This window comes from Corvus kubaryi, unplaced genomic scaffold (assembly GCF_017639235.1).
Source record: "Corvus kubaryi isolate FWS band 111438036 unplaced genomic scaffold, C.kubaryi_AGA036_p1.0 37322, whole genome shotgun sequence".
In the NCBI taxonomy this organism is placed as follows: domain Eukaryota; kingdom Metazoa; phylum Chordata; class Aves; order Passeriformes; family Corvidae; genus Corvus; species Corvus kubaryi.
In genome coordinates this window covers 3,338,627-3,356,572 of record NW_024581101.1, presented here as the reverse complement: position 1 = coordinate 3,356,572, position 17,946 = coordinate 3,338,627, and the positions used below count along the sequence as shown (strand labels likewise).

Below are 17,946 nucleotides of genomic sequence, written 5' to 3'. Positions count from 1 at the left end.
TTCATGCACTTACACTTGCAGCAGAGAGAGAGTGGCTCAGTAGTTTAAAAACAACCAATCCACAGCACCTATAGTTTATATAGTTCTGTTTTAGAAACTGCTCAAACAGATTAGGAATATCACATGTGCACTGAATATAGCCATGGGTACTTTTTAATAGCTTGCAACATTCCAATGAATTGCATCAGCCCTGAGTGTACTAACTGAATAGCAAAATATGACATTTTCTAGGCACAGAACTGGAGGGGGGAAGGACACAGGAAATACGCAAATCATCATTTATAGCTTTTAATTCTGCATCAGCTTAAAAAAGAGAAAAGGAATAGGACAGGAGTAAGTGGCACTCCATGACAATACCGTAACCATCCAGTGTTTACCTGTTTGCCATTGCCTGGCCTCTCCTCTCCTCCTTTTCTTGGTTTTTTGTTTGAGCACTCTATTAGTGCTAATGCTATCACAAATCTGCAGGTACTGTGTTGCATTACCGTTTTTGTTTTCTAATCGTGTATCCAAGTTATTTCCTAGAAACAAAAATTAGACACCATAAAAAACCTTAAACAACTTGTTTCTTTGGGACTGACGACTGGAATTGCACAGCAGCATTATCTACTTTTTAAAAACAAGCATTGCCCATTCCTCTACCACCAACATACATCAAAAAGAAGTGTGCTAATAGGAACCACTATCTATCTTTTCCTGGCAAAAGTCAAGGGTCTGATTGTTTAAACACTGATTCCTTTCTGAATATATTCTTTGATTTTTATTAAATTTGTTTTTACTTCTTAACAACTGCATTATCTCTTTTCTGTCTGCAAAACTACATTAAAAATCTGGCAGTGCCTCCCAACTTCCCCACCCCCGTTCGATGGCTTACAGACATCTAGAATTGTTTTAAATTCAAAATAGTAGAGAAAGACTGTAGAGTCCTTCAATATCTAATTTATGGCTCATTCTTTGCATCTCTGATTAGGAGCACTGACACAGAAATGTCTATTTTTTCAAAGACAGTTTTAGTTTTAATGCTGTTAAAAGCTCTCACCTGCCGCTTGACCATCTTCGTATCTTCGGGGAAGCCTTCTTTCATCTCCTGCAGAAAATGGTATTTTAGTCATTATAAAACAGTATTCTTTTTAAAGATGATGCTTTTGAAAGCCTGATAATGAGAGAAAACTAACTTAGCTAATAAGTAACAGGTTAACACCATCCAAGTGGAGATGTGCAGCTCAGTGTTGTGTAATCTTGAGCCTCAGGAGACAAAATCCCATCTCTGGGAGGGTTTATCCACCCCATCTGTGTTTGCATGCTTACCCTGCTGGCTCTCCTGCTTTCCATTATTAATATGCTTGTTTCTGCAAACTTTTAACCTCATCTATCCCTTCAGATACCCATGCAGAGGTTATCTGAAAGGCACACTTTGCTCCTGAGATGGAAGCACCTTATCTTTCTGGAGTAAAGCAGCCAGATAAGAGGACTTGGCCCTTATCAGCCTCTCAGCACAATGGAGCTCTGGGAGATGCACAAGGAATACCTCAGGAGCACATTCCTCATTTTGCACTGGAAGTATTTGCTGTAATGTGCCAAAGCTCTGTGGTTCTGAAGCACTTTACCAGCCCAGCTGCTGGGCTCTCATTACCACACCAAGGAATTTTCACTAACTTGCTTAACTAATTGTAACAGAAACTATGGATAACTTGGTACCCCCTTAACAAACATTTAACACACCAAAATCCAAGGAAATAATAGAAAAGAATAGACAGGATTCTCAATATATCCTAAGACACTTCTGCTATCTGAAAACAAATCATCTTTTTTGTTTCTCACCTGAAGGACTAACAGGCTTAAGACACATATATAAACTGAAATTATTAGGAACATATTTACATGTTTATTCCTATCATTCCCTTTTTGAAGTCTTTCCCCCTTCCTCCCAGCTAATGAAAAATACCTAAGTCTGTTCTTGTTTAAGATCTTCAATATTAAGCATCAAACCCCACACACTCTGTACATCTGAGCTGGGATCAGAAACAAGATAAAACTTCTCCTAACAAGCTTTCCTTCTACTCCATGAAACTCAACACACAGCAATCATTGGATGGCAGAGATCAGGAGCTGTTTCCAAACCCCAAGAACAAAGTGAGGTCATCCCAGAGATTCTGGCAGCTGGATGAGGGAGGAAATAATGGCAGGGATTGTCAGGAAAGAAGCACAGGTTCCTACCGTAAGCAGCAGCCCAAGCAACGGGGACAAACGTTTTATTCACGCCAGAGTCCTCAAGCTGGGTGTCTGGAAGGGATGTGGCTTCTTCTTCCCCTACAATAACTTCCATATAAACTTCATCTGCTATTTCAGCACAGCCTGGATTAAGGGAGGAGAATAAATCTTTAATTTTATTCTGCCTGTCCTAACTTTTCCTTCATTTAATTTGCTCTCGCTCTGATTGATACTCATTATAAATTAATTTTCTTCCTTTGGCATTTAAGGGTTCATTGCTTATTCAGACATTCCTTAAAGAGAGAAAACATGTATCAATAAATACTAATCCAAAACAAATGCCCACAAAATTTCCAATATATACAAATTCATAAACTTGCAACTGATGACATTTGCCTCTTTGTCAGAAAGCTGCTTAATTCACAGTAGGAAAATAGAAAAAGAAGAAGTATGACTAACCTCATTAACTTCATCCATGGACATGTTAAATTTAATATAAATAATGAAATGATTGCACACAGTATGCACAAAGTGCATTACCCACATCACTTTATAATAATTATAGCCTGTTTTTTATTTTTAGGGAAGATGAGCTTAGTTTTCTACTACTTCAGGCTGAAGAATTCTTCAGAAAAAATTAAAAATGTCCTTGAGAATGATGGTTATATGGGTGTACAAACAGCATGAGAAACAAAAATGTTTCTTATTATGCTTACTAATATCTTCATCTTCCTGAGAAGAGTCCTTAACAGCCATGTAAACCATTTTTTCTCGCTGCATTCTCCCAACACCTCCTTGTTCAATGACTCCAGCTACAGAATGGCCATTGTGAAAGTCACTCTCAGTGACAATTTCTGTCCCACCTTGAACAAAAAGAAGTGACACACATTAAGTCAATGTGAACAAGCCACTGGTAAGATTAATTTCAGATTTCAGTATTTTTTTCTCATTTACAACAAAACCGTTTTTCATAAAACTCCAATTGAGTGTTTTTACATCCAGGTCTGTCATAAAATCATGCAAGTTTAATAGTCTGGAAGAGATGAGGAAAAAAGTCTCTGGGCATGTCCTGATAAATTCAAGCCTGACCAACCCCTGCCCAGGGATCACGAGCCTTCCATGTGTGCCAGGAGGAGCTCGGCTGCCACTGCAGACACACAGCTGTCCATGCCCACCAAAACCTGACTGCAACCCTAACCTTGCCCCAAACACAGCCTGGAATCGTGGATATTCCCGGATTCCTGGTCAAGACTCCTCTATGTGCTCCTCATGCTGGGCAGCAAAGGTTCAGCACCGCCAGCAGCAGCCCTGCCGAGGGGAGGGAGTGCTCCCAAGTAGGGAATGGGATGATTTGCTGGGACCACCTCCCTGAGAGCAGCTCAGAGAACATCCCTGCTGGGAATTACTTCTCAGCCATAAGAGGTTTTGGTTCTTCCTGCTGCTGCATGAGCAGAAGGTCTGTCCCTTCTGTCCCTGGAGACTGACAGACCATCCCCAGAGAAACACACAGTATTTTGGGAACAGGGCCTGGGAATGATCCAGAGGTTTCAGCTCCAAGGACAACCAAGAGGGGGACTCTCTTTTTCAAGAACACACACAGGTGAGCTGTGCATCCCCTCAGAGCACTGGGAGTGCTGGTCTATCTGTGGGGAAAGGGAACTGCAGAGCAATTCTGAGTGCCTTGGTTCACCAGCAGCTCCAGAAATCCTCCCCTCTCTCTGCAATCATCACCAAAATCCACCAAAGGCTCCCAGCAACAAAAGGGATCCACTCCAGAGGCTCTGCTGTACTGACACACTTGTGTCTTGCAAAGTTAGAGAAAAGCAGCAGCTGAAAAAACAGCTGCAGACACACAGCCACTTCTACATTTGGGCTCTGCCTGCCTGAAAATAGCCCTGCTAATCAAAAAAGAACTCGAGACTAATCCACAACCAGCATTTGCTGCATCTGGGCAGCCTCCACAAATGTCATGTTCTACTAAACACTCCACTCACTGGATTACGTGGAATTAAGAACAAACAGAAAGATCTCGAAACTGGAAGAATAAATAGGATATCAAAGTACCTATTTCGACATCATCTTCAGCTTCAGCTTTAAATATGTACACTTTGATAACTTCTGAACCAAAGCCATCATCTTTAGCAACATCATCATTTGCCACCTCGGTACTGATCTTCAAGGGAGTGCTTCCTATATGGTCCAATTTCTCTCCAACATCATCCACTGCAAAGAGAAGAGAATAATAATGAGGTTCAAACACATTTTTAGAAGTCAAAGCAATCAATAGCATGATTTTCTCCACTATTCTCCCCATGTACAGGAAAGGTTTGTATTCAAAAGTGCCCTTTAAAAGCAGCTCATCTCAAGAAACTTATAAGAGATTCCAGAAGTTCAGTATTTTACTGCAACTCAGGAAACACAGCAGGAATTACAGAATGGAGGACACAAGAGGGAGCTTGTCATCAAAGGGAATAAGGTAACTGGTTATGGCTGAAACTATTATCCTTAGAAAGCAAAAACGTATCAATAACTAAAATTAAACATCTATACGAAAGTGTTAAAAATTAACCCAGAATTGCCTGTCACAGTCTAAGAGTCCTCAAAAGTTTCACCAACACACTGGTGACTAAAATTTAGTAGCTGAAACTCTTGTGGAGTGCGATGACTTGGAGTATATTCCCAGCTAAAGAAGTGTGCATCAAAAATCTGACCGTATCTTCTCCCTAAAAGAAATTATGATTTTATCCACTTCACCACTTGAAAATATACACATAATGAAGATTAATGCATAATAGACAGCTGATTAAAAGATGCAGTGACAATAAATCCAAATACTACTATGAGAGATTGACTCCTCATGCTTTACACAACTTACTCTCTGGTTATTTGGCCTATACATTCAAAATGTTCATTTAATTTCTAAAAAAAACCCTGACATTCAAACGATTAAAATCAACATATTTTGGTAAAAAGGGCATTCACAGAGATGTCCATAGATACACCCCATATTGCCAGCACAGAGGGCACTGAACTCAGCATCTCTTTGACACATGTACCAACACACTTGTCTCTGAGGATAAATTTAGCTCCTGTGCAGATGGTCAACACAAACCTGTGCAGTGCTGAACACCCACGGAAGTCCTCTAAATAGAGGAGAATTCCACAAAATGTAGACAAAATCTGAATGAAACACATTCCAGGGACACAGCATCTTACTGCACACATAACATTAAAGTATGTGTGCACTAAGCAAAAAGAAGTCCTTAAAAGGAACACTGAAGTGACAGCAGAGCTTCCTGACTCCACAGGGATGCCGAGGGCGCTGATCCCTGGGAAAGGCCAGCTTACCTGGGATGGCTGCAGTGGTCCCCAAGCCCCTCCCAGTTTCCTGCTCCCAGGGCACTGGTGGCTGCTCCCAAGAGCTGCTTTAACCCCCTGAGACTCCAGCCCAGGCTAAACTGGAGTCCCTTTAAGCCTTTAATGCTCAGGGCAATCACGAGAGGTGGGAAGGAGCGGGTGCCTCTCCTGCAGCAAGGGGAGTGGGAATCCACCTCAGCAATCCCCAGCTAAGCTCTTCCCACTCATGGACAGGATTCCATGGACACCTACCCAGCTCACAGCACTGGGAAACGTCATGTCTATTCACAAATCTTGGACTGCATCAGGTGAGTACAGAAGTTACTGAGGACAGAACTAGATAAAATGCAAGTAAGTACAAGTAAATACGTGGTTTCATTTTAGAACCTCTATGAAGCCTATACTTTGATGAAAATTAATATTCTGAGTTGGAAGGGACTCACAAGGATCATCATGTCCAACTCTGAAGAGAATGGTCCATATGGGGATTGATCCCACACCCTTGCTGTTATCAGCACCAGGCTCTATAACCTGAAACCTCTAGGAAAACATTTTAAAAATGCTGCTTTAGCTGTTTGGTGGGGATTTTTTTGTAACTAGAAGATTAATTCCATTGCTAAAAAAGTATCAAACATGGATCAGGGAAAAAAAATTTCCTCAGGAAGAGAGTTTTTGTTTTTTAATTAAAAAACCTTTCTAAATCTCTACTGAAATCTATGCCAGCAACATCAACACCTCAAGGAGTGAGAGTCCGACGTGCTGCATGATGGTCGTGTGACCTGGCAGGACACTGGGAACAGTCAGAGCACAAGCACTGGGAGCCACAACAGAGGACCTGCAATATTCCTTTGACACTCAACTTTCCCAGCAGCAGACCATTAATACCCCTCTATATCCACTGTGGGAGTGTTACTGCACCTGCTAATTGACATTTGTTATGCTGCCAGAATGGGGCTGGCAGAAGAGAAAAAAGTGGGGATGCTGAAATACCCTTATCTTGGAATAAGTATTTCTATACATTTGCTAAGCATGAATTTATTAAAGACTATTTTTTTTATCTTTCTGCAAGGCTTTTAACATTTATAAAGGTTTTTTATTCATGTTCTGAAAAATGATAAATATAAGTTTAATTTAATACAATGACCACTCCCACTGCATGTCTGAGTGTTGGAAGGACCGGAGGTAACTCCCAGTACAAGGAGGGATTAAATACCCAGCTCTATGACTACACATGCTGCCAAAAAGAGTATTTCAAACTGTAATCTGTCCTGTAAATTTAGAACTGCGAGGTGGCAATAAAGTTCTTTTCAAATCTGCAACTCAAGCAACACCAACTTCTTCTAAACTTATACATTTTATAAACATAACATGTTACCAGTTTAACAGAAATAAGTACTTGTCCTGGGAGGTTATTGAACAACAGCAACTCCCCGCTGGACAGGGCAGTTTTCACAGGTGTGCTAGGAAGTTTTCTTTATGGTAAAATTTCCAACTATTTAACTAATATTGTGTGACAGTGACTGTGCACCACTATGGGGCTGGTGAAATAATGGAAGAAAAAATCCCACAATTTTAGACAGTTACCAGGACATCAAATGCAATGCAATAAACTTTACATAAAGGAAAAACATGAGGAATTTTTCAATTTTTGTAAGAATGTTTTCAACAAAAATAAAAACCAACCCCAAAACACTAATACAGCACGTACACTCAAATACTGTGTTTTAATATTGCAGGTAAAGCCCTCAAATCTTCAATATCCTTTAAAAATAGGGAGTCCTGTTTTAGAGGGGCAAACTTACAGCAGTATTTTTAACTTTTGTGGTTACTTCCACACCATTAACCATCCTGTGTATTTTCAAAAAAACTCAGTCTTTACAATTTAAGCTAAAAAAATGGAAACCTATCAGGGAGTTTGTGTACCCAGGGCCTCTGGGATCAGTTTTCTAAAAAAGCAAATGTGTAATATAGCAAAATTTGGAAAATATCAACTGGGCTGAGAAAATGGTACCAATATAGACTGTTATCTGTAAGATGTTGCTTCTTGTTTCAAATACAACAAAACACACAGAACTGGCAATTGCTTTTGCTTAAATTGCTGTCTTATATGAAGCAAATTTCATGGTTTCCATCTACCTTTTAAACAGATTTAGGTAAGAGAAAAACACCACAGCAGGACAAGTAATATTTGTTACAAAATATTATTGTTTTTTAAAACAGTTCATGAAAACATTCTATTGTCTAGGTAAGATGCCTTCAATCACTGCTAACCCATCAGTGCTAAATTCTCTGCTGCTTTTCCCAGGTATAGCTCCTGGGAACAGGGAATGCTTACTTTCTGTCAATGGAATATCAAAGTGTCTTCCAGCTCTGACTCACCCACCAGAAGCACTACATGTTATTATCTCGTCCCTTAAAATTAACTGAAAAAACACAACAGAGAACCTGCAGAAACAGATGCTGAATCCTCCTGAGTGAAGAAGCTTTAAAGGAAAACTCAGCACACTCCCAGTGTTAAACTTACCTGGCTTGGCTGTTTTCAGGTGTGTGATGTCCAGATTCACCGTGGATTGCCAGCTCCCAATCCATGTGATGCCTCACATGCACTATGCTGGTGATACCACAGCCACCAGAGGAGCAACACGAGGGCAAGATAAGTCCCATGCTTTGACAATTCTCCAGGTTTTTCTAATGTCTGATCTACTTAAGTCCCATAGGTTCAAATAGAGGAGTAGGAATCCTAAAATGTTTAGCAAATGAGGCAACAGTGTAAGACACTAAAAAGGAGGTGTTGGTGGCACAGTACCTTACCCCCGGGCCAGCTCCAGTGTGGGTCAGTGGTGGCTTTGAGGTCACCAGAATAGTGCATGGGGCCGGCACGCGGAGCGGGGGCTGGCAACCCGCTGTGGGTCTGAATATCGCAAACCTGAAAAACAAAAGAGGGGAGGCTTCAGCTCCACTGCCCACTGCCCCTGCACCTCGGGATGTGCTGCTCACCAGCTCCATCTCACTCTGACAAGGGCTGGGGTCAGGGGCCCACCACCGCATTTGGGATTCGTTTCCTTTTTACCAAGGTGTTCTGATGGTTTAAAGCAAGGGAGCGTGAACACCCTGCGGTATCTGTGTTGTGAACATATCAAAAATAGGTTTTTAAAGTCCTATGCTTATAAAGCTGGTTTGAAAAAGCTGAATTTATCTGCAGAGTGGTGATAATCTTCCAATGAAAATTTCCAATCACAAAATCATACACAGATAATCACACAACTATCAAGATGAACTTACTGTTGTCCAAATAGTATTTACACAAAAAATGTAATTACCAGAAGTGTATGAAGTATCTACATGGGAACGTCACCTCAAAATGGTGAAAAATCACCTTTCAGTGAAGTCCCTTCCAATGCAAGCCATTCTATGGTTCTATCATTTAAGCTGTAAGTCCCAACAAGCATAAGGGAAATTAAAATTCCACAGTCAGCTCCATACCCTAAAATGTAGTATTTTGGTAGTTCCCACATGTGTTCCACAGAACAACTCAAAGTACTCCCTAAGGGTATATCTGGCATTTTATGTAAAATCTCCCCTTTTCAGATGCCAAATTTCATTAAAAGACAACTAAGTATTCTAAAATTCTTTAAAAGTACCACTTTGGTGTGATTTACATTATAAAACAGTTCAACAGTCCTTTGTATACACCCCAAATGAAACACTGTAAAATTTACTTATTTACAACATTTGACAATTGAAAAAATGTAAGTAAGAAGTTTTGACCTGCTTGATAAATTGAGGCCTTTATCTATTCTACACAACACATTATCTCCATAACCAAAACAAATTCAAGGGTAATATTTGAACAGTAAGAAAAAAAATTAAAAACTGCATAAGAATGATTCATTTCTGCTGACAAAAACACAATAGCAGACACTTTGTAGGGTCAGGCTGGCATTCCCGGCACAACACAGGCTCAAAACTTAGGAAACACAACAGAGCTCGTCTTTATCAACGATTCAGATGAGGGGATTGGCTTTGCAGGTGACACCAAATTGGGGGAGTGTTGATGCTGGAGGCTGGGAAGCTCTGCAGGGGAGTCTGGACAGACTGGATCCACGGGCTGAGGCCACTTGGGGGGGTTCATAGGTGCCAGGTCCTGCCTTTGGGTGACAACAATCCCATGGAAACCTCCAGGCTGGTGCAGAGGGGCTGGAAAGCTGGGAAAGGCCCTGGGGGTGCTGATGCCAACAGCTGGACATGAACCCAGGGGTGCCCAGGTGGGAAAAAGGCCAATGGCACCTGGCCTGGATCAGGAATGGTGTGTCCAGTGGGATCAGGGCAGTGCCCATCACCTGTGCTGGCACTGCTGGGGCACCTCCAGTCCTGGGGACAGCTCTGGGACCCTCAGGACAAGAAGGACATTGAGGGGCTGGAGCGTGTCCAAGGAAGGGAAAGGAGCTGGGGCTGGAGCCCCAGGAGTGGCTGAGGGAGCTGGGAAAGGGGCTCAGCCTGGAGCAAAGGAGGCTCAGGGGGGACCTTGTGGCTCTGCACAACTCCCTGACAGGAGGGGGCAGCCGGGGGGATCGGGCTCTGCTCCCAGGGAACAGGGACAGGAGGAGAGGGAACGGCCTCAGGCTGGGCCAGGGGAGGCTCAGCTTGGCTAGTGGAAAAATTCCTTCATGGAAAGGGCTGTCCAGTCCTGTCACAGCTGCCCAGGGCAGTGGTGGAGTCCCCATCCCTGGAGGGATTTCAAAAGCCATATGGATGTGGCCCTTGGAGACATGATCAGTGATGGCCCTGGCAGCGCTAGGAGAACAATTAAACTCAATGATCTTACAGCTCTCTCCCAACCTAGCAGATTCTATGACTGCCTTAATTTATCTAAATGATTACTTTAAACAAAATCCTAGATGAATAATGTAGCTTTCAACTGTGACTATTCAGGCACATCACGATTATACATATATAAAAATTTAATTTGCTGAAAACTAGGTCTCAAAATGGCTTTGAAACATTGTGAAAGCCAAGCTTGAGAGCACCTGACAAAACCATGAATGTGTCAGACACACGTGGGGCCATCAGGTAAGTGAAAGCTTCAGATGCTCTGGTCTAAGTGCAGTATCATCAGCATCAATCACACTCCTCTGTCTCAAAAGGAATCCCAAAGATGACTGCACTTAAAATGACAAGGGAAGTTGCCAGTTACAGAATAAACTCATCCTAAGTTCTCTGCCAGAAAGGAGCAATTTGTTCAGTGAAACAACTGACTGCAAAAATAGTGTTTCTTAGTTACAAACACACAGGATTTTTTCTATTGTAGGTCTAATTTGATTTATAGACTCATTTTTGAAGTTCTTTTTCAAAAAACCCTCTTTTTGACTTCTGTTAGTGACACAGTAATGATGGAAAGCTTTAAAAATAATTGCTGTTCATCCTAGACTGAATGAAAATAAATATCAAAATACACCTTGCATACGGGACATAAATACTATAAGAGAGTGAAATCATTATAATCACGAATCAGTTGTGTCCTCTCTCATGAAATTTTTAATAAATGCAGCTCGTTGTAACAGACTGACACTTCGACACACTTGGCATTGACTTTTTTTTTAACATATTGCTTCTGACTAAATAAAATCTGTTTTGACCTCCTCACATTTCAGTAAGTGATTTGGGCAAGTCAAAAAATTTAAATTAACTATCATATATTTTATCAAATTTGTGTAGCAGCAACAACTGGTACCTTGGGTATAATGTAACCACTGAAGAAACATAAAGTACCCAAGGTTCTTTCAGCAGCCAACTTCAGCTACCTGTCAACAGGATCATATGGAGCTGGATGCTGCGTGGGAACTGAAATGTGTTAATGAGCCAATCCATTAAAGCACACGACCCCTTATTTCCAAGTTCAGCCCGGAACAGCACAACAGACAATGAAATGCCTATTATAATTTTTAATACACTAAACAAACTGTATTTTGTGGACACACTGAGAAAACTTTGAGTTAGAGATCTTAAAAAAACTATTTCCTTGTGGATTCTCCTGATTAAGCCCAACATATTATTTTTACACGAATCTGCATAACACTGTAATATACCCAAGGTGTTTTTAAAAAAAAAACGTAGTATATTCAAAATTAATTGAATGTTTAACTTTCCAAGGTGTTTTTCTCAAATTTCCTGGAATATCTAGTTTCAGAAACACAAACATACACACTCACTCACTCAGCAGCATCAATGTCCTTCTCTTTCTTGTTGTAGCAGTGACTTTGCATCAAAACCCCCAAATTCAGACACCAGAAATTAACTGGGCACCAGCCTATTCCCTGAGTGTTCCAAGAGTCCAGTTATAGGAAGCTCTCCCCACCAGAGCACTTCCAGCTCAGCTCCCTCCTGCTTCCATCTACCTCTGTGGAACTTACAAGATATCATCAGGTAGTCTTCAGATGTGCTCTTGCCATCATCGTCATCCTCGGTTTTGATGGTGACTGTGGAGCCAGGGACAGCCCCAGCTGCCTGGATGACGGCTTCTGAATCCGAGTTCGTCACCAGCACCTCTTCCGAGACCATGGTGGGCGAGTCGGCCCCGGCCACAGAGTCCTGCACCACGTGCTCCAAGTGTCCCTCAGGGCCTGTGACAAGGTCTGCCACAAACACCTGGTCAGGAACTCGCACGGTTTCTGTGATCAGGTCAGAAGTCAAAACATGGTCGCTGGTGTCCAAAGCCTCTTCAATGGCAACATCAGCCTCCAACACGGAGTCGGGAACGATGACGCCCTCCGTGACAACGTCCGTTTCCGTGATGATGTCGGGCCCCTGGACCACCTCAGCTGCCAAGCCATGATCAAGAGTTATCCCATCATCCGTGACCACATCAGAAACCAGGACAGCTTCGGGGACTGACACAACAATGTGGTCTCCATCGATGTGAGCAGTGCCAGCCATTCCAGCCACTAGGGAACAACCATGAACCAGGAGAAAAATGTTACAATTATTGCACCAGCAACTGGTTTATCTAAGGAATGGAGTTGTCACACAGACAAGTTAAACACAGATGTAAAAATCTGTTACATCCTAACGTCCACATTTTGCATTTCACCTGATAAACACTGTCCAAAGCAGCCGGTTTTGTACAAGATAAACAAAACATACCACTTCAAGACATAATGTGGAGTTTGTCCCAAACTTAGGTTTTACAATGAGGATCTGTTAAAAACTAAAGGCCAGTTTACAATTCAGTCTCTTTTTTTAAAAATTCCCAGTTAGCAAACATTTCATTGCAGCAGCAACGTGAACCTTCACAGAACTCCTGCGTGACACTGAAAGTGTGGGAACAAACCATTAACTGCTGTTACAGTAAAAGGACTCATCCTTTGGACTGCATGGGCCTTGTTAAAAATAAACACTCGGTTGTATGCAATATTTTTAGTAAAATTTCCAACAACTTGCCACATCACAAGGAATGGCTGGAGGTAGAAACCTGGTTTTTATCAACAGACTGGACTGGCCAGTCGTATTTGCAGACTAGTTTTCTAGACATAACCAAGAACGCATAGTGAACTATTTTAACACACAGACAGCAGTTTTAATCTTGAAAACACTCAAGGAAATGGTTCTTATCAGAATGAAAAAAAAAATTAACATTCCTCAGTAATTCAGTTGTAATTCAAATGCAAATATCCTGGTATAAAGACATGGTCCTTCCCAATACCTGAGAAGGCCATCTCCTGGATTTTACTCACTATTTTTAATAGTTAAAATGTTTACCAAAATCCTGCATGATCATAGTGTGAGGCATTTTGGATTCCTGTGTTTGCAATCCAAGACTCCCGCCACCTGGATCCATATTCAGCCAAATTCATTCACAAATAACTGCAATAAAAAAAAAACGAGAACTTACGTTTAACAGTGTTCTTGTGTTGATCAGCTTTACTGGATTTGTGTGTTACACTGACAAACACAGAGAAGTATTTACCCGCAAATTCAAGAAAAACATCAGCAATACTTCATATAATTAACTTCATTATTTTGGTTTCTATTTTTTTGACCTTAGCATAACAATAAATATTAGCAATTGTGCACAGAGCAGTCACCTCTGCTCTGCCCCTGTCTGTACAGCTTCATTAACTAATTATCAAGACTGGTGATTCTGGATGTTTGGAGCTACAAAGAAGAAAGTATTGGGAGTATCACTTTTTCCAATTCTTTCAAAATTTGGGTAAATGAGACCATTCAAAACCAATTTTAACACGTAAATTTAATTGGGGATGCCAAATCTCTTTGACAAGGTACAGCTACACAAAGTCACTCCCAGAGCAGGAGAAAGGATGTATCATTTGACACACTGTTCCCATAAAACACAGGAGAGAAGGATAAAATCAGCATTCCAACAAGTTATTTGCATTGCTACCAAACACTGAAATGTGGGGATTCTGAATTATTTTGCAACTTGCTGCAACCCAAAAGACTTTACATGAGTTCTCAGTGCAGACAAAGTGACTCCACAGAAGCACATACTGGATCATACAGCGCTCAAGACTTTCACAGGTGAAAAATCTCCAGCCTAAAAAAATCTCTCTTGCACAAGGCTAAAATCTTGTACTTTCCTGACCTTTCGTATCCAAGAATCAGAAAAAGTAACTCTCGTATCCAAGAATCAGAAAAAGTGACTATCACAGAGCAGACGAGGAGTTTTAGGAGTTGTGGGAAGCGACCGCAGGGTCAGAGCTCAGAACTACGTGACCTGGGTGGTGCAGAGAGGAGCAGGGAGCACAAATCTTTCATGGGTAAGTCTCCAAAGTGTGGTGCTTTCCTGTTGCAGCACCAACCTTGGTTTTGCTCTCCTAGATCTCATAAAAGAAATCACCAGTATCCTACCACAAGAATTCGTTAAATATCAGCATCTAAATCCAAACCTCGATGGAAACTCCAATTACTTTGTGGTAGAACACACTTGACAACCCCACTGCAGTGAGTTCCACCTCAGGAGCCAGCACAGCCAAGGAAGGTGAATAATGAAACAAGCCAAGCTGTAGGAACAAGTGCCCAAAATCTGAGACACCTCCAAGGCAGAGTCAAGGGGCCAGGAAGAGCCAGGATCTCACGTAACTCCTGAGCTACTCCAGCAAAGGTGCCCAGTGATGGCAATTGCAAGGAAAAACCACTGATCCACCCCCAGGAGGTTTGGATTCAAGACTACCAAAAAAGTCAAACACTATCCATGAGGAAAGCTGTCAAGGATTTTACTAATTCAATTCCACTCCAAAATCAAATTCTTTCAGCATTGTAAGGATCACAGAGCAGCTCTAGAACCTCAATGCAATGCTCCAGCACTCCCAAATTATCACCACAGACATCCAAAATTCTCACAGTAGCTAATGAATCCTTGCTAGTACAGAATATGATGCAGCTCTAGACCATAAATGGCTCATTTAACTATTTGAGAATTAAGGCAGTATCTAACATTTCCTGACCACAGGCTTTACATTCAGAGAATCCTTTTTTCAGTGTAAATGGATATGAAAAATTATCTTAATTTAAATCAATCTGAGATTACAGGAAGAATATGCCAGACTTTTTTTCCTTCTCAATAAGCAACTTGTTTTCAGATTAAATAAGTAGGTGTACCACATATTACATGTTGTGGTACATAGAAAAATTCAATACAAAGAAGGACTATAATTTAAATTTCTGCAGGGAAAGCAATTTATCACTAAAAAAGTATTTTCCTGGTAGTTAACAGGACTAGAAAAATAACCAGAGTTATGGAATGGCACCTTCTGTGCATGGAGTACCAGCAATCCCTTAAACTTCCCTAAAATCAGAGATGGATAACGACACACAGGTGACAACCCTGCTGAAGCTGTACCAACCCTATGAAGAATGTTTTTGTAAACCCTCACTGCAGACAAAGGATGGACTTGAATCAACCCCACAATCACAAATTTATTTTTTATATCAACTTTGGAATCTTAAAGGAATGCACTGACAGCAGGAAAAGCCCTTCCTGCTACTGCTGGAAGAATTAGCCATGGATAAGGCGCACAGCTCCCCCCAAACCGGGTGGTTCTGCTCACAGGTTGCAGCAGTGCAGATGATGCAGTTTCACATGTCACATATGCAGGCAAATCTTGTTATTGGGGACAGCAAAAAAAAATGCAGCGCAGTGATTAATTGTGGTTCTTCTCAGCTTCCTCCTGTAGTACACTGTGTAACACACCCACACCACCACAGGCAGATCCAATCACGGGTTTGCAACAGGAGAAATCAGGCAGAAAGCCACAATTCCACACCCTGTCACAATCCCAAACTTATCCATTCCTCTCTTCCTCTGACTTGTAACATCTCAAGTTTTTCCTCTTAATTCCCCTTCTCCTCTGGGTATTTAAAGACAGTGAAAATGTTTTATTAGCATCAGCCAATAAAATATTCACTTTACAACATTCCATTAATTTTTTCATTGATTTTTTTTTTCATTACAGCATGCTATCTTGGCCCAGGAAAGAGCACATTATCATCAGATCCCAAAATGAAGTATTTCATCCAACCTACACCGAGATTCCCAGAGCAGTGTCTCACAGCTAAATTTTTTAAACATGTCTGTATCTGGAATAGTTTTGCTTTTCTGAAAAATAACCGTTCTCTTTCTAATGAGCCTGAGGTTCATTTCAACCTATTTCAGCTCTTTATGCCAAAGCTCTTCCTTAGATGGCGCTCAGCTGAGACAAGCAATGAATTTCAGAGTAGAAGAAGGGATATCTGACCTCTCTGACAACTGTAAACTACTTCTGCACATGGTATTTTTTAAAATCAAGGATAATGGTTGGCAGTTTGGGATGACCTAACAGCAAATCTCAACTGAAAAACTGGTGGAAGTTCCGAGGATACACATTGATCTGTTCTTAGCTTACTCTTCCTAAAAAAAAGTATCACAAAATAACCAGTAACACTTTCATTTTAGAGAGAGTTTAAGAAAACACTCCAAGTGCAAAGATCTTCAGCAAAGCACTTTAAGGAGGAGGGATAGCAAGCAATGCTTCAGTACTTCTACCTTCCCCAGGAAAAACAGGGTGTCATTCATGTTCCCAGGGGGACAAGGAAACTCCCAATCCCTATGCTGGCTTCCAGGCACTGTTGCCATATTTAAAATGTGTATAACATAAACAACATTTCTATAGAATGACAATTACAACATGCCAATTACAGCTTAAATACATGCTCTTTATTTATGTAGCTTTAGGAATACATTTTGTGTGGTCCTGCAAACGTTAAGCATCTCCCCAATTTACACACACCTTTATTCTCAGTAGGTTCAGGTGGTGCATTTTCACATGAAGCCTAATTGCATGGTCAGACCTTAATCTCTCCTTCAAAATAGAGGATTTCTTCTAAATAATTTACATCTTGTTTACATGCTCCAAAGGAAAACACAACATCATGCACTGCTGGTGTTTTGGATATTCATAAGCTGCATATGAGATCTGCATAAAACCTAAAGGACCAGGCTCAGACATAGAGCAATGTAACAACAAATAAACTTCTACACCGTTGAAAAATACAAACCAGATGCTGTGTAATCATTTAATTTCTTAACATTCAAGCTGAAGACGAAAAAAGCATTATCCTCCCCTGATGACACTTCACGGTTTTCATTTTTTCCCCCTAATTTTAATGCAGCAACTGACAGAAACGCAATGAGAAACGTCCTGCTTGTGCAGAAATCTTAATTAGAAAACCCCAATTAATAAAATAACGGATTAACGCAGGTTAACACAGACCCTGGGCAGAGAACAGACTGGGTATGAAAAACCAGCATATCCATTTTAAAGTCCTTTATTGTGTCCACCTAGAAAGCACCACGACCACTTACACTCCAAATCCATTTAAAACGCCACAGACAAAACCAGTGAAGGAGATTTTGTCTTGCTGCCTGAAACGCGCTAAAGGCTCTTCATACAAAATAGTAAATAATAAAATAGGAGAAAAAATAACATCTACGCGTCGCACCAACAAAACTTCCCGTGGTAAAAATCACGGGCAGACCCGGCCGGCGGCTGCCCAAGGGCCGGGCTGCCGGTGCCCGCTGGCGCCAGCGGCTCCCGGCACATCCCGGCGGCTCCCGGCGCATCCCTCCCTCTTCCTTCCTTCCCTCCCTCCCTCCCGCGCGTGCCCGGCGCGGGCGCGCCCGCGGTGCCGCCGGGGCGGGGGGAGGCGGCGGAGGGAGCGCGGGGACAAAGGAGCGAGTGTCCCGCGGCGGTGCGGGCCGGGAGGCGGGGACAGCGCCGGGATAACGCCGTCACGGCGGGAATAACCCGGTCCCGGTCGGGATAACGCCGTCCCACGGCCCCGAGCCGCGGCCTCCCCGCCCCGCCAGCCCGGCCGACATCTTGT

The 17,946-nt window shown here is 41.8% G+C and overlaps 1 protein-coding gene across 2 annotated transcripts in view; it reads right to left on the bottom strand.

The window, feature by feature from the left end:
- The window catches only part of ZNF711 (zinc finger protein 711), a 29,252-nt gene extending 11,481 nt beyond the window's left edge, over positions 1-17,771 (bottom strand). The window contains exons 1-9 of one of the 2 annotated variants that reach the window (XM_042029268.1): positions 17,739-17,771; positions 14,961-14,965; positions 13,324-13,431; positions 11,979-12,509; positions 4,276-4,434; positions 2,928-3,074; positions 2,218-2,355; positions 1,040-1,087; positions 378-521 (exon numbers count right to left, since the gene is read on the bottom strand). In XM_042029268.1, coding sequence (XP_041885202.1) covers positions 378-521; positions 1,040-1,087; positions 2,218-2,355; positions 2,928-3,074; positions 4,276-4,434; positions 11,979-12,509; positions 13,324-13,402 — 1,246 coding nt within the window. In that variant the 5' untranslated portion in view covers positions 13,403-13,431; positions 14,961-14,965; positions 17,739-17,771. The remainder of the gene's footprint in view (positions 1-377; positions 522-1,039; positions 1,088-2,217; positions 2,356-2,927; positions 3,075-4,275; positions 4,435-11,978; positions 12,510-13,323; positions 13,432-14,960; positions 14,966-17,738) is intronic. The other variant, XM_042029269.1, reaches the window with a different exon arrangement.
- Positions 17,772-17,946: the final 175 nt, after the last annotated feature.